Here is a 15501-nt window from a genome sequence, read left to right as displayed (position 1 = left end):
AGTGGTAAAGTGGTCTTCCAACCTCTGACCCAAGTTCAGGTCCCAAACAATGGTAAATTAATGTAATAGAAATAGAACAAATTGTGAACAATGGTAAATATTTCATCGTTAGAAGTCTACTATTATTGATGGTTTTTTCTATATTTGTAAGGTTTTTTAAAAGTTCTACCTAGTAAAAGTAGTGAAATCCATATTGTATATCATTGTATTATTGTGTTAATGCAGTACAAAGAGAAAAAGAGGACAATCGATAAACAAACGATGAAAGTGAAACTAAAAGGGTTTCTGATTCTGGCAATCCAAGTTGGGGCCAGTATCAACATTGAAGAGCTTAGCATATCTTTGGAAGTAACCAATTCGGTCATTGACTCGAGCATCATTCGCAATCCCACACTCAAGTCCGCCATTGATGATGTTGGTGACCAGTCCATATCCTGCAGTTCGATTTGCTTCTTTATCAGCCTTTGTGGGAACGTATTGCCCGACCATGACGTTGTGGCATGATGGCTTTGGCTTCTGCTCTGTCATCCAGAACCACAGTGCGGTTTTGAAGGCCGTCGTTGGGTCCTCCGCCACTCTCTCTGGGTTTTTCAGTCCGTCGAATCCCAGTGCCTTCCCCGCCGGCCCGTAGTTGAAATTCCTGCTCGTTCGTCCATTTCATTTTGTTACTTTAAAAGTGTAATGCAATTTTGAATTTTGTTCCTTATAAGAGTTTACCATTTCCAAGGATTTTGTTATGTTTTTCAAATTTTCATTTTGTGTACGATAAGTTTATCTTTCATTTATTCCATAGATTTTAGAAGGTTCCTATTATAAGATTGTTTGTGTTTAATGAAATATTGAAATCTTGAATTGTATCTTGAAATCTCGAATTGTATCTCTAATAAATATGTCAAACAAAGTCAAAATTTTCTAAAAATTATTTTATTTGTTAAAGATAAATCTAATTTTGTACATAAAAATTTTAATTTTGTGTTTACTAGATCTATAGAAATATTAACAATTAGAAAATGAAGGACTTAGTTTTTACTCTATTTTTAGAAGTTTAGCTATCAAAAAGCTACAAATCTTAGAGTTAATTGACTAAATATTTAAGTTATTAATAGATTAGATCTGTAATTTAACACTTTATATTAGACTTAGATTGTTATTTTTTTATTTTTAAATAAATAAAAAATTCATTACAATAACTTATTATTGGACACATTTTTTAATAAAACTATCGTTTAAATTCTACTAAAATTCTTTACTTTAAAAATTACTAGTTCCTATTGGTGCTCAATTTTAAATTAGATAAAAAAAAATGATCCTTTAAACTTTTTTTCCTAAAAAAAACAAACTATTTTGGTGAAGGATCTTTGTAAACCCATACATTATTTGCATAATATCATAATTTGTTCTATGTACTTACCATGACAATTGAATAGGTCCTCTTCCTTTGTAGGACTTTCCTGGAGAGCAAGGCCACTCCTTAACACTATCATCACAATAGTTACTTTGTGGACTAATTTCCTCCTTGAAGCACAACCCCCAAGCGAAAGGTCCATTTGGAGCAGTCGCCCATCCCCCGGTTGTCTCATGTGAGATTTGAGCCAAAAACGCTGCTATCTCCCTCTTTCGAGTGGCCAAACAACCAGTCGTCCCAAATTTAGGAAACCTCCATGTCGCTTCAATAAAAGCTTGGTAACTATAGAATCCATTTGCGGGACATGCACCATCATCCTTATGCAAAAATAGTGTCTTGAACAGTTCTTCACTAATCAAAGAAGATATCCCATATATTTTCTCTCGACGACGGTGACCCTCCGTCATCAACGGGAGGCTCGTCCCAAGGAAGAGAATGAAGGAAAGGAATAAAAATTTAGATGTCATTTCTCTAATAATTTGTCTTGACAATGTTAAGATTGAAGCTACTTCTTCCTGTTATATATTTATATACATGAATAACGTGACATGAGGGAGAGAGACATGTGATAAGGTGTGGAATTATGATATAAATAATTAGGCAGAAGAACAACAAAAATAGTTGGAATTTTACAAAGTCAACCGTCAAAAATTTTGAATTCTATATAATATAATTATATTGTATATGCATATATTGTGTTTGATTTACTTTGTGATCCAAGTAATGAGGGTTGACTCAATTATGATTGGATAATATAATACATTTGGTATAAAGTTGTAACAATTTAATTTAATATATATAAGTGGGGGGTTGGATAATAAAAAATAATAATGTATAGACATCAATCTAGAAAACCCAAAAGTATGAGAGACAAAGCCAATGGCCACTTGAAATACAAAATCTTGAGGGCTGCAGGCCTTCCAAGAAAGGACACACACTAACTTTCAAAAGAGAAGAAAAAAAAGTTATATATAGGTATATTGATTTTGTAGAAAGTAATAATTGAGAGAAAGTAATAATTGATTTTGATAGTTCTTCTTTTTAACTTAAATTTAAATGTTTAGAGAGAAAGAGTCCAAAAAAATAAGATGATTAATGGGCTTCTAGAGGGAAGAAATTTGTGGTTTGACACTTCTTCCTCTATTTCACTTGTATATTTTTCAACTACATCTTGCATTCACATGCTTTAATGCAATGGTATAGTCTTTTAAAAAAAAATGTTGACTCCAATTAAATACAAATTTAAACATCCATTTAGGACCTCCACTTTATGTGATTGAGTCCAATTTTCAAATTTTGTAAGAGTTTATTATATGATGGAGAGCTTAATCACCCCATCTTTCTTCTCCATTTTTCACTAATAGGTTATTTAGAAATTAAAAGAAAATAAGGAATAAAAGTGACTATGCTGTTTTTAAAAGGAAATTACATTTTATAAAATATAGAAAAAAACAAGTGTAATGAATTTTGCTTTTTACTAGTTTTGTTTTTTTTGTGAAGTATGAATAAATTGACGATTTTTTTTAATTAATTCAAATTTAATTGAAAGTCAATTCCATAGTTTCCTCGATTTAGTTCCATCAAACTTGTATAAATTATTAGATTGAATATGGATGGTCACTTGTTTGAGTATAAAAAAAAAGGATAGTTACAAATATACCAATTTGATTCAAAATAATTAAGTATATAGCAATATTTAAAAAATTTGTAAAATCTGTCAAAGTCTATTACTGATAGACCAATGATAGATCATGTTGCAATTATTGGTCTATCATTAATCTTTCAACAATAAAAATCTATGAATGATAAATTTTGCTATATTTGTAATTTTTTAATAATATTGTTATATACTTAATTATTATTGTTAAAATTTCCGTAATTATAATTATTTGGAAGAGGACCTTAATTTAAGTTTTAAACTAAATGGGGCATGGGCTCAAATATATTAAAATATAGAGTATTTGCGCTGGTCGGAGAAAATAAATATTTTCAAACTTATTTTTAAAAAAGTTTAAGGTATGTTTGGTAATCTTTTTAAAGGTAATTATAATTTATGATCATTTTATGAATAATAATTAAAGATATAACAATATTTAAACAAAATTTTAAATATAGCAAAACTATAGATTCATATGGTCTATCATAAACCAATATTATTAATAGAATTTGACAAATTTTGCTATATTTGCAAAAATTTTAAAATGTTGTTATATACTTAATTATTTTGAATCTAATTGCTACATTTCCAACTATCCACTTTTTAAACTGCTTTCATCCTGGTTTTTTTTTTTCATTTACTTTTTATCAATAGTTTAAATTTTGAAAACTAAAAGTGTAACATTTTTTTTTAAAATTTTGTTTTTATTTTTTGAATTTGATAAAGAGTTCAACAATTTATTTAAGAATGATGTAAATCATTATATGGAATAGGGAGGAAATAGACTTAATTTTCAAAAGCCAAAAGCAAAAAAAGAAAATAAAACAAAACAAAATGGTTACTGAACATAGTCTTAAATTCTATATAATTCCAATTTATCATAGTTTATCAGTACTCTATATCATATGATGATAGGCTAATATTCATGTGTGATATTCATCTACTACTTGAATTTAGAGATGTTCATTTAACTTATAGTAAATTGAGAGGGAGTGTGAAGATTTTTTTCCGTTGACTAAATATATACCATATAGAGACGTTATAGAAACATTTTAAAATATAACAAAATAAACCAAAATATTTACAAAATATAATAAAAATTCATATTCTATTCGTGATAGACACTGCATTATGTGGCAATGTTAGTGATAGATACTAATATAAGTGTATCAGATTCTATCAATGATATCAATGCCTTTGATTGTCTATCATTGTTACAATGTGAAATTTTGTTATATTTTGTAAATATTTTCAGCAATTTTATCATTTACAATTACTTTCCCACAGTATTTATGAATATATACTAGAATTTATAAAACACACTTTCAAATAATTCTGATTATTGAGACTATTTATGAAGCTTTTTTTATCAAATCAGGTGTGAACTAAATTCTAACTATAAATTATATTCTATAAATTATATTGGAGGAAATCCAACTTCCTTCCTACCATAAAGGTTAAAGTTTCAAATTAACTTCTAAATTATTTTAAATAAGAAAAATTTAAAAAATACATCAATTTTTTTTTAATAATGTTATTTAACTAATCTTGTCAATAAAATAATATTATCAAAAATAGGATGTTGGAAAAACAATGTCAAGAATAGAGTAAAGAAATAGGGTGGCGAAGTCGTGTGCCCATTACACAGCTAGGGTTGGTTAAATCATGGATCGATACACAACTCGACTTTGAAGTCGTATACCCCGTTCACGATTTTGCTTAGTTGTTCTATCCAGTGTGACAATGTTGACTGTCAAATTGTCTAGCATACACAAAGTCGTGAATCGAGTACAATTCAACACAAAATTTGTCCTACTTTTTAAAATAGTTTCAACTCTAACTCCATTTCTGTTTTTTAATAGTTTCAACTCTAACTCCATTATGTTTTTTCTTCTACAACTATCATATACGTCATTAGTTTGAAAAAAGACATCATTCTTGAAATTACTCCCAAAATACAACAAAAATATACTACTATTTGTGTTTATCATTATCCGGTATGTCTATCGTGATCTATTATAGATAGAGTGTGATATCTTGTTACATTTTGTAAATATTTTAATTTATTTTGTTATAATTAACTTTTAAATAAAAAAACGTTTTTAAAAGGACTTATTGCATGACTAACAAACTAAGTTTAAAAAACTAAATTCATAGCACAAGCTTATTTACTTTTGCAAAAATGGCATAAAAACAAGTTCATCTCACGTGATGCACTAAATATACCCTTGATTCACCCAATACACTCAAATATCTTATATACACTTGAAACACCACTCTTACATACATAATTCACTTGAAATTCTTCTCATAGACACTTGATATATTCGATATACACTCAATATTGATGCACGTGATATGAATTTGATATACGCTTAATACACATCTATTACATTTGATATACAATTGGTACAAGCTTCATAAATTGAACATTTGGATTTATAACAAAACATTTGAATTTTTGTTTAAGGATAAAAAAATATATAAAAAAAATCTATATTTATTGTGAAAATACAAAGCACAAACTCATACTATTATTACCTAAACTAAAATATCTATACGTCAAATACGTTTATTAAGACCTAGATCTAAACTCACTCACTCAAAAACCCCTAGAAAATGTTTTACGTTTTTTTTTGCCCTATAATTGATAAAGATCATCTTATTGACAAAAATGACAAATTGGTATGTTTATCATCTTTGTATATAGGTGCATCAAATGTCCTATGTGTATCACTTATATTGCACTTTTGTTTTTAACCATATGTGTGAAATGAGAAAATATGGGACAAACTTACATATTACTAAACTCATCTTTGTTGGTAGATTGTGTACATATTTTGAGGATGAATTCCACGGTTGCATTACTTAACCAAAATTTCAAAATAAAGCCGCGGGCTGGCAGTGCTACTTCGTCATCGTCCTCGCTATTTCTCTCCACGCTTTGAAACTACACTGTCCACCAAGTTTTCACTAATGGGAAAGAACCCTAAATCTTCTTCTCATCCTGTTGCACCCCTTCAATCCAAACCTAACCAAGAGTAAGCAGGCTTTCCTTTCCTTTCCTTTCTTTTCTATTCGATTTTTTTACCTTTATGTTTCTCCCCTAATTTTTATTGGAATACGTTTTTCCGAATTTGATTAAAGCATTTCCTACGAAGGTGAACGTCTCGATGAGTTGCTACTGTCGATTCAGAGGTAAACGGTAGTTAATTTGTCTAACAATGCACTTCAACACACCCCCCACTTACCCATCTCCTGTTGTTATAGAGAGATAAAGACAACAAGAGATTTGAATGCGGAATCCTTGCCGGAAAAATTTTGGCTTAAGGTTTCGTATTTTTAACGATTTTAGTTTCTCTTTTCCATGTCATGTTGATATTGTTTTTTCTTTTTTCTTTTTTTTTTTAGTTATAAGCTACTTATGTTGAGTGATGGGATTTTTTTAGAAACAATTTGCAATTGGGGTTAATGAGGTTACTAGAGTTCTTGAACGGATGACACCATGTGGGGATTCTGCTCGCTTAATGAACCCTAATTATAAGACGTGTACGGTCAAGCTTCAGGTAATCTACTCGGCTATTTATGTTGGGCAATGCTATCTTGGGTTTAGACTCACAAGTGTTACTTTACTGGCTTTGTTTCTGTTTTGTGTCAATCTCACGTGTGCAAATGGATGTGTTTATAATGCGTGTGTTTGTTTTATTATGATATATAATTAAATTTAACTTCACCCATTGACTTAAGCTTCTGGGTCAATTGGTGATTTAAGATGATCAGAACAAGTTGGTTTTGGAAGTCTTGCTGTGTTGTTTTCTCCCCAATTAATATTCATTTTCACTTGTTGGACCTTCTTCTTATTTTGAGCCCACAAGCGAGAGAGTGGAGTGTCATGGTATATAATTAAATTTATCATCACCCATCAACTTAAACTTTTAGGTCAATCGGTGATTTAAGACAGTGAAGAGGCAGTTTAAAACACGAGCTACTTATGGTGCTTCCATGAGCTTTGGTTGTGATAAGTTTATGTCCTAAAACTTCCTAAATCTCTTATTATTTTCTTTGGTGTCAAATCTTATGAACAAAATCCGTAGTGTAGTTACACAGTTACATGCGTTCTTGGGGATTATGCTATTTGATTGGTATAAGCCCATTAATTGTACTTGGCCACACTAGAAAACTTGTTCAAGAATGAGAATGGCCCATTGTTCATGTATCGTACATAGTGTTGATTGTTTGTTCATGTATCTGTTAGACCTCCAATATTATTCCAGCACAGGAGGAGAGGGAATAAAAAGTAACACGTGGGGGTGAGGCACGTGTGAGTGATGGGTTGGTTAGGCATATAAATAAGTTTGTTAAGGGCGGGAGAGGTATTGAGATTTTTTGGTTATTTGAATCTTTCTATTATTCCTTGAGAGAGAGGGAAACAAAGATTGATTTCTTTTCTATTATTTCATTCAATAATATCGAATTCCTATAGAATTGCTACGAGTTCCATCAAATTGGTATCAGAGCATCGATTCAGGGCAAGAAAGAAGAAAATGGTACAGACCAGAATGGAGGACAAAATGGAAACGTTTGATCAAGAGATTCAAGGAATCAAAAAAGAGATCGGGAAGTTACCAGCGATAGAGAAAGCATTGAACGACTTGGCGAAAGGATTGGAGAGACAGAATCAAATGATGATACGATTCATGGAATCGGCCGCCCAGGAGAGATCCACGATGAACGAAAAGATTACAGAATTGTCGATACGGAGTACTCCGATGAAGAACAACGATGACGGCGAAGGATCTTCCATTCGCGAAAACGAACCGAAGAAGGAGGAAGTAAAATCGAATGAGGACGCTAATGGCGATCGCAACAAATTCTCGGTGGAGATGCCGATCTTCAATGGAGACGATCCGGATTCGTGGTTATTCCGCGCTGAAAGGTATTTTCAAATTCATAAATTGACTGACTTCGAAAAGATGACCGTTGCAACAATTAGCTTCGAAGGACCTGCGCTGAACTGGTATCGGTCTCAAGAAGAGCGAGATAAATTCGTCGATTGGGCGAACCTAAAAGAAAGAGTGTTGGTCCGATTTCGATCAACACGGGAAGGTTCTTTGTACGAACGGTTCTTGCGCATTCAACAGACAACTACGGTGGAAGAATACCGAAATCTGTTCGATAAACTAGTCGCACCGCTGTCGGATCTGGCCGATAAAGTGGTAGAAGAAACGTTCATGTTAGGATTGAAGCCATGGATACAGGCTGAGATGGATTTCTGTGAACCTCAAGGATTATCACAGATGATGAGAATCGCGCAGAAGGTAGAAAACAGAGAAGATATTAGAAGAGAAGCGAATCTTCCTGGTTATTCGGGAGCGAAACTGAATAACTCTGGAAGTGGAAACAAAAACAGCACGATGGGGAATTCTGGAGAAAGTAAGGGAAATTGGAACTGGCCAATGAGAACCATCACGTTGAGAGGAACGGCTGACGAAGAGGTACGGAAAACAGGCCTAACGAAAAGATTATCTGATGCCGAATTTCAATCACGAAAGGAGAAGGGACTCTGTTTTCGGTGTAATGAGAAATATTCTCATGATCACAAGTGTAAGATGAAGGAACAGAGAGAGTTACGTATGCTGGTAGTGATGGGGGAGAATGAGGAATATGAAATCATTGAAGAGGAGGAGGTAGAACAGAAAGAGTTGAGTGTGGCTGAAGTTATCCAAGAAGAACATGCTGTTGTGGAATTGTCCATAAACTCAGTAGTGGGATTATCTAATCCAAGAACTATGAAGGTGAAAGGAAAATTATTAGGAAGGCAGATCATTGTGTTAATAGATTGTGAAGCAACACATAACTTCATTAGAGAAGGTTTAGTTGAGGAGCTGCAGATAAGCACGAAGAGTACTACAAATTATGGAGTCATATTAGGTTCTGGAACGGCTATAAAAGGGAAGGGAGTTTGTGAAGCCATTGAAATGATGATTGGAGAATGGAGAGTGATTGATGATTTTTTGCCGCTGGAGCTAGGAGGCGTGGATGCAATATTGGGAATGCAATGGTTATACTCTCTTGGTATAACTGAAGTAGATTGGAAAAACTTAATTCTGACTTTTACTCATCACGGAGAGAAGGTTGTTATAAGGGGAGATCCAAGCCTAACAAAGGCAAGAGTCAGTTTAAAAGCCCTTATGAAATCTTGGGGAGATAAGGATCAAGGGTTCTTGGTCGAATGCAGAGCCTTAGAAAGAAGGGAATTTTTAGAAGTGGATGATACGTTTGATGAAGTGTTGACTGTAGAAGAGTCAGTGGCAGTAGTATTCAAAAGCTTCGAAGATGTTTTTGATTGGCCCGAAACTTTGCCACCACGAAGAGTGATAGAACATCAAATTCATCTAAAGAAGGGAACCGATCCAGTGAATGTACGACCTTATAGGTATGCATATCAACAGAAGACAGAAATGGAGAAGCTGGTGGAAGAAATGCTGGCATCGGGAGTAATACGGCCGAGCACAAGTCCCTATTCTAGTCCAGTATTATTGGTGAGAAAGAAAGATGGAAGTTGGTGTTTTTGTGTGGATTACAGGGCTCCGAATAATGTAACCGTACCAGATAAGTTTCCAATACCAGTCATTGAGGAGTTGTTTGATGAGTTGAATGGGGCTAGTCTTCTCGAAGATTGATCTAAAGTCAGGGTACCATCAAATTAGGATGAGTACTGATGACATTGAAAAGACAACATTCAGAACTCATGAAGGTCATTATGAGTTTATGGTTATGCCGTTTGGCTTGACCAATGCACTGTCCACTTTCCAATCATTGATGAATACTATATTCAGGCCATACTTGAGAAAATTCGTCTTAGTGTTCTTTGATGACATTTTGATCTATAGCAAGGGGTTGAAAGATCATTTGAATCATTTGAGAGCAATATTGGAAGTGTTGAGGAAGAATGAACTTCATGCAAACAGGAAGAAATGTAGCTTTGCTCAGTCTCGTGTAGACTACTTAGGACATATTATTTCAGGAGATGGAATTGAGGTGGATCCTGAAAAAATCAGAGCTATAAAGGAGTGGCCCATTCCTGTGAACGTGAGGGAAGTCAGGGGGTTTCTTGGTCTGACAGGGTATTATCGCAAATTTGTCTAGAATTATGGGACAATTGCAGCCCCATTGACACAGTTATTGAAAATAGGAGGATTTAAGTGGACAGAGGAGACTCAAGAAGCGTTCAATAGGCTGAAACAAGCCATGATGACGCTCCCGGTATTAGCTCTGCCTGATTCCAATGTGTCGTTTGAAATAGAGACTGATGCTTCTGGATTCGGATTGGGGGCTGTATTAATCCAGAACCAACGTCCAATTGCATATTATAGCCATACATTGGCAGTAAGAGATAGAGTAAAACCTGTATATGAGAGAGAGTTAATGGCAGTTGTAATGGCAGTGCAAAGGTGGCATCCATATTTGTTGGGGAAGAGCTTTTTAGTCAAAACTGATCAACGCTCTTTGAAGTTTCTGCTGGAACAGAGAGTTATACAACCTCAATACCAGAAATGGATATCCAAACTTCTGGGATATTCTTTCGAGGTGGTGTATAAACCAGGGTTGGAAAATAAAGCCGCAAATGCATTGTCCAGAGTACCATCATCAGTACAACTGAATCAGCTGACAGCTCCTAAGTTGATCGATATTGAAGTCATCAAGACAGAAGTGGCGCAAGATGAGAAGTTGAAGAATCTTATACAGAAGCTAAGTGAGACAGAAGGGTTGGAGGAAGGAAGGTATTCAATTAAACAGGGTATGCTGATGTACAAAGATCGAATGGAGTTATCCAAAACTTCTAAATTGATTCCAACCATCTTACACACTTATCATGACTCAGTTTTTGGAGGTCACTCAGGATTTTTAAGAACGTATAAAAGGATGGTTGCAGAGTTACATTGGGAAGGAATGAAGCAGGATGTGAAGAAGTATTGCGAAGAGTGCATGATTTGTCAAAGAAATAAGACTTTGGCGTTATCACCAGTTGGACTATTAACACCATTAGAGGTATCTGATCGGGTGTGGGAGGATATTTCAATGGATTTTGTGGAAGGATTACCTAAAGCAGCAGGATATGAAGTAGTTGATCGGTTCAGCAAATATGGACATTTCATACCTATGAAACATCCATATACAGCAAAGACGGTAGCTGAAATATTTGTGAAGGAGGTCGTTCGACTGCATGGGTATCCCAAATCCATTGTTTCGGATAGAGACAAGGTGTTCTTAAGTCATTTTTGGAGGGAATTATTTCGCGTGGTAGGAACGAAGTTGAACCACAGTACAGCGTATCATCCACAAACGGATGGTCAAACACAAGTGGTTAACCGTGGAGTAGAGACATTCTTACGTTCTTTTTGTGGGGAAAAGCCAAGGGAATGGGTTAAATGGATACCATGGGTAGAATATTGGTATAACACCACGTATCAGCGTGCACTTGGAGTCACACCGTTTCAGGTTGTATACGGGCGTTTACCACCTCCTTTGATATACTATGGGGAGAGGGACACTACTAACTCCATGTTAGATGAGCAGCTAAAGGAGCGAGATGTGGTGTTAGGAGCCTTACGTGAACATTTGAGAGTCGCACAGGACAAAATGAAGAAATATGCTGATACCAAGAGAAGAGAGGTTCATTACCAGGTAGGGGATTTGGTATTGTTGAAGATAAGACCATATCGACAAGTGACGATTAGAAGGAAAAGAAATGAAAAACTTTCCCCTAAGTTCTTCGGGCCGTACAAGGTGATAGCTAAAATTGGCCCAGTGGCTTACAAGCTGGAATTACCAAAGAACTCGACCATACATCCGGTATTTCATGTATCTCAGCTCAAGAGGGTATTGGGAGAGCACATGGAAGATAGGAATGATGTTCCCTATTTAACGGAAAATCATGAATGGAGAGATATTCCCGAGGAGGTTTATAGTTATTCCAAAAACAAAGCGGGAGAATGGGAGGTGTTAGTTCAGTGGAAGGGACTGCCACAACATGAAGGTACCTGGGAGTTATATAAGGATTTGAAGCAGCGATTTCCAGATTTTCACCTTGAGGACAAGGTGACTTTGGAGAAGGAGAGTAATGTTAGACCTCCAATATTATTTCAGTACAGGAGGAGAGGGAATAAAAAGTAACATGTGGGGGTGAGGCACGTGTGAGTGATGGGTTGGTTAGGCATATAAATAAGTTTGTTAAGGGCGGGAGAGGTATTGAGACTTTTTGGTTATTTGAATCTTTCTGTTATTCCTTGAGAGAGAGGGAAACAAAGATTGATTTCTTTTCTGTTATTTCATTCAATAATATCGAATTCCTATAGAATTGCTGCGAGTTCCATCAGTATCCTTAAGAGATTCCATGCTTCTCTTTAGGCTTTGGTTTCAAAGTTCTTTCGTAATTATTTCCTTGGTAATATTTTGCTAAGATGGAAGTCTTTCTTGTAGTAGGCTTGCTTTTGGTTGGCTTGTTTTTTTTGTATATCCTTGTATTCTTGCCTTCTTTCTCAGTAAAAGTTGTCTTTTTTTCATTGAAAAGTTGTATCCTACAGTGTGTTATTTGTTTATGAAATATCCTGTCTCAATGCTTGGTACTAGTGTCAAAGCAAAGCTCGTCTAAGTAGACAATTAGAATTTACCAAAGTATGATCATAATACATGTATCGTGAGGCACGTAAAAGTACTTGGAGTATTGATCGAGCTAAAACGTATATGCACAACTTGCCTTATTTGTAAAGACTCAACTGGGTCTTAAAGGCTATTTTTCATTATCTCTTGGTTTGATTGCTGTGACTGCTTAATCGACCTACAAGTTTTGAAAGTGGTTTCGTTTTGTTCAGGGAGTAGATATTTTATGGAAAACTTTTACCTCTATTTTGAATATGTATTCTTTATATCATTCTAGTTCAGCGGTGAATGTCATTGTGAATTCCTTAGGACAGGCATCCTTTTTATGCTTGATGTATAACTCAAGTGCAATTAAACCCAACTTATCATGCTTTGTCTACTATCTTTTCTGTATGCAGCGTCTAATTTATTCGAAATTTCACCTTTTATTGTGTAGGCTATACTGTTAACAGCCAATTGCAACCCCCGATGGCTTACAAACCATGTGCCAACCTTGGCCATGTCTAGGAAGGTACCATTGATACTCGTGAAAGATAAAGAAGGATCATTAAGGTTAGGTGAACTCGTTAGCCTTAAAACAGCAATTGCAATTGGAATAAAGGTGAGTAGGAAATATTAGATTTTTTATGTGATGTGTTCTGTTCTAACTTTTTCCTTTTTCTAACAAAGCTGCATGTTTCCAAACGAACTGCAGGCGAATGGGAGCCCTATTAATCAACTCATTGATGAAATCCTTCAAAGAACAACATAAAGACACGTTTCATGGGTACAACAAAGTTGTCTGGTGTTCACTGTACAGTAAAAAAAAAAGTGAAATTGAAGCATGTTCTCGTCTTCTTCCCTGTAGCAGTCTTGATATGTGTTCGAGTTGATTCATTGTAGATAATGGCCACCACTTTAGTTGGAAAGATAGCTCGTAGAATTGGGAAGTATTGATCTTTTGAAAAGGGACATTGTTTGTGGCCGGAGTTGAGTGGATATATTTCTTTATTTTAAAATGTTATATTCATAATTTTGACCTATTAAAGACCGAAACAACATAAAACATATTTATAAAAGTTTAAATGTCTAATTATATTTTTAAAAAGTTAAAGAAATCGTAAAAAAATAGTTACTGATATGTTTCTATCAGTCATACTGATAGAAGGCTATCGATGTTTAGCAATATTTAGTTAGAATCCAAATTTTTGCTATATTTGTAAATATTTTAGTTTATTATATTATTTTTAAAAATCTGCATAAATATATGAACTAAACTTGTAATTGTGAAAAATTTTGTATTAAGAAATTTGAGTAAAATTCAACAATTTTGTTTGCCACGTTTTCATTTAAGTACAAGTACTTTAATTATACTTCCGTAACAATCGATTTTCATTTAAATACATAAAAAATAAAAATAAAAACAAAAACAGAAAGAGCAATTCAATTAAAACAATGTAGTTAATCTAATTAATTCTCATAAAATGCTTTACCTTCATGTCGTTGAAATATTTAAACTGCAAACTCAAACTGTCCATTTAAATGAAACATGCCTACCTTCTTAGAAAAGTTCAAGTAGGGTAAGCATCGAGAGTCAGTTTTCGTTCAGTCTATCAGCTTACCACTGAATTATTCCAGTATCTAATTGGCACAGTACATTAACATTAACAATAATAAAAAGAGAAACATGATGGCTCCCAAGAAAAGAAAAATTCCCTGACATGATGTTATTATTCAAGTTACAAAGTATATAATCTAGAAACTCCCAAGAATTGGCCTAGTTTAACAGAACTGAAAACCAAGGTTGGAAGTGAAAAAACCCTTACATTTTCAACAACAAAAAAAATCCAAGTATGCAAAGAGAGAAAAAAAGACATTTTAAGTTAAACTTGCTTTGTTTAGTGAATGCTTTTCTTCATCTAATACGGGAAATTATGATGAACTCGACTCGACTGAATCGAATGCCTCCAAACTCCACAACTCTTGCTGATTTCCAACATCGTTTAACGAGACGAAGCGTAGGAGAAAATAGGGAGCTGATTAGCTTTAGTAGCTTCGGCCCCAATAGCTCCATTTCTTTGCAGGCTTCCCAGATGCAAAACATTTGGTACCTAAGCACAAACATCATAGTAAATTCAAGGAACTAAAAGAGTGCTATCAAGTTTCCCAAAATCCCACAAGTTGAAATAAACTCATATTAACATGTAAAATGAAGACAGATTTAGACATGAATTTAGTAACCTTCTGGAAGGGGAGGCTGCTCGAACGGGGAGCATAGGGTTTTCGCTGCTCCCATCTCACCTTTAGTCCTTGTTTTCACATCCTTCTCGACCTCCTGGAGTAACATAACAAATGAAACCATCATCCTTTAGAAATACACTAGTAAATGATAGAGGATGGCATACAACAGATATATTAAGTATTTCAGATTTCAGAAAACTTATTTCCATTTACCACATAGCTAACATAGACTTCAGTAGAAACTAAATACTTAAAAATGCATCGACTCAACCCAGTGATCAATGCAGTTCAAAATTTTATTGATAATTACCCTATCAATTCTATAGAAATCATCCTAAACTCATGAAACATTATTTACGCTGCAGCAGCTAATATTGCAACAAAATCTCCCTTCCTAGCTACAAAAACAAGCTCTACAAACCAGGAGTCTATAGTTGATTCATCAAATAGATTTCAGCGTATGAAAGTATTGAAAAGAGAGACAACGAGTTCACACCAATTTACGTGGAAACCCGAGTACCGAGAGAAAAACCACGATTGTTTGTTGTTATTATTT

General features: G+C 34.2%; 2 protein-coding genes and 1 long non-coding RNA gene across 3 annotated transcripts; 1 reads left to right on the top strand and 2 right to left on the bottom strand.

Moving 5' to 3' along the window:
* Positions 1 to 100: 100 nt before the first annotated feature.
* Positions 101 to 1893, bottom strand: LOC101214426 (chitinase 10). The gene is made up of 2 exons (XM_004149430.3): positions 1412 to 1893; positions 101 to 640 (listed from the first exon to the last, which is right to left on the bottom strand). The coding sequence occupies exons 1-2, from the start codon at positions 1870 to 1872 to the stop codon at positions 274 to 276; spliced, it is 828 nt and encodes a 275-aa protein (XP_004149478.1). The 5' UTR covers positions 1873 to 1893; the 3' UTR covers positions 101 to 273.
* Positions 1894 to 5896: 4003 nt separating this feature from the next.
* Positions 5897 to 13783, top strand: LOC101221016 (ribonuclease P protein subunit p38). The gene is made up of 6 exons (XM_011656255.2): positions 5897 to 6103; positions 6210 to 6260; positions 6333 to 6393; positions 6512 to 6628; positions 13162 to 13326; positions 13420 to 13783. Exons 1-6 carry the CDS (start codon positions 6039 to 6041, stop codon positions 13474 to 13476), a joined length of 516 nt encoding a protein of 171 aa, XP_011654557.1. The 5' UTR covers positions 5897 to 6038; the 3' UTR covers positions 13477 to 13783.
* A 553-nt stretch (positions 13784 to 14336) lies between these two features.
* On the bottom strand, positions 14337 to 15487 carry LOC105435416. The gene is made up of 2 exons (XR_969421.2): positions 14946 to 15487; positions 14337 to 14815 (listed from the first exon to the last, which is right to left on the bottom strand). It is a non-coding gene; the product is annotated as an uncharacterized LOC105435416 (long non-coding RNA).
* Positions 15488 to 15501: the final 14 nt, after the last annotated feature.

This window comes from Cucumis sativus, chromosome 5 (genome assembly GCF_000004075.3).
Source record: "Cucumis sativus cultivar 9930 chromosome 5, Cucumber_9930_V3, whole genome shotgun sequence".
In the NCBI taxonomy this organism is placed as follows: domain Eukaryota; kingdom Viridiplantae; phylum Streptophyta; class Magnoliopsida; order Cucurbitales; family Cucurbitaceae; genus Cucumis; species Cucumis sativus.
Note: the sequence above shows the minus strand (reverse complement) of the source record. Positions and strands in the feature narration are given on the sequence as shown.

Coding starts and splice junctions, on each gene's coding strand:
- LOC101214426 (XM_004149430.3), bottom strand. CDS start 1,872: ATGACATCTAAATTTTTATTCCTTTCCTTCATTCTCTTCCTTGGGACG. Junction 641..1,411: donor GGACCTATTCAATTGTCATG/GTAAGTACATAG, acceptor ACGAACGAGCAG/GAATTTCAACTACGGGCCGG.
- LOC101221016 (XM_011656255.2), top strand. CDS start 6,039: ATGGGAAAGAACCCTAAATCTTCTTCTCATCCTGTTGCACCCCTTCAA. Junction 6,394..6,511: donor CGGAAAAATTTTGGCTTAAG/GTTTCGTATTTT, acceptor GGATTTTTTTAG/AAACAATTTGCAATTGGGGT. Junction 6,629..13,161: donor CGTGTACGGTCAAGCTTCAG/GTAATCTACTCG, acceptor TTTATTGTGTAG/GCTATACTGTTAACAGCCAA.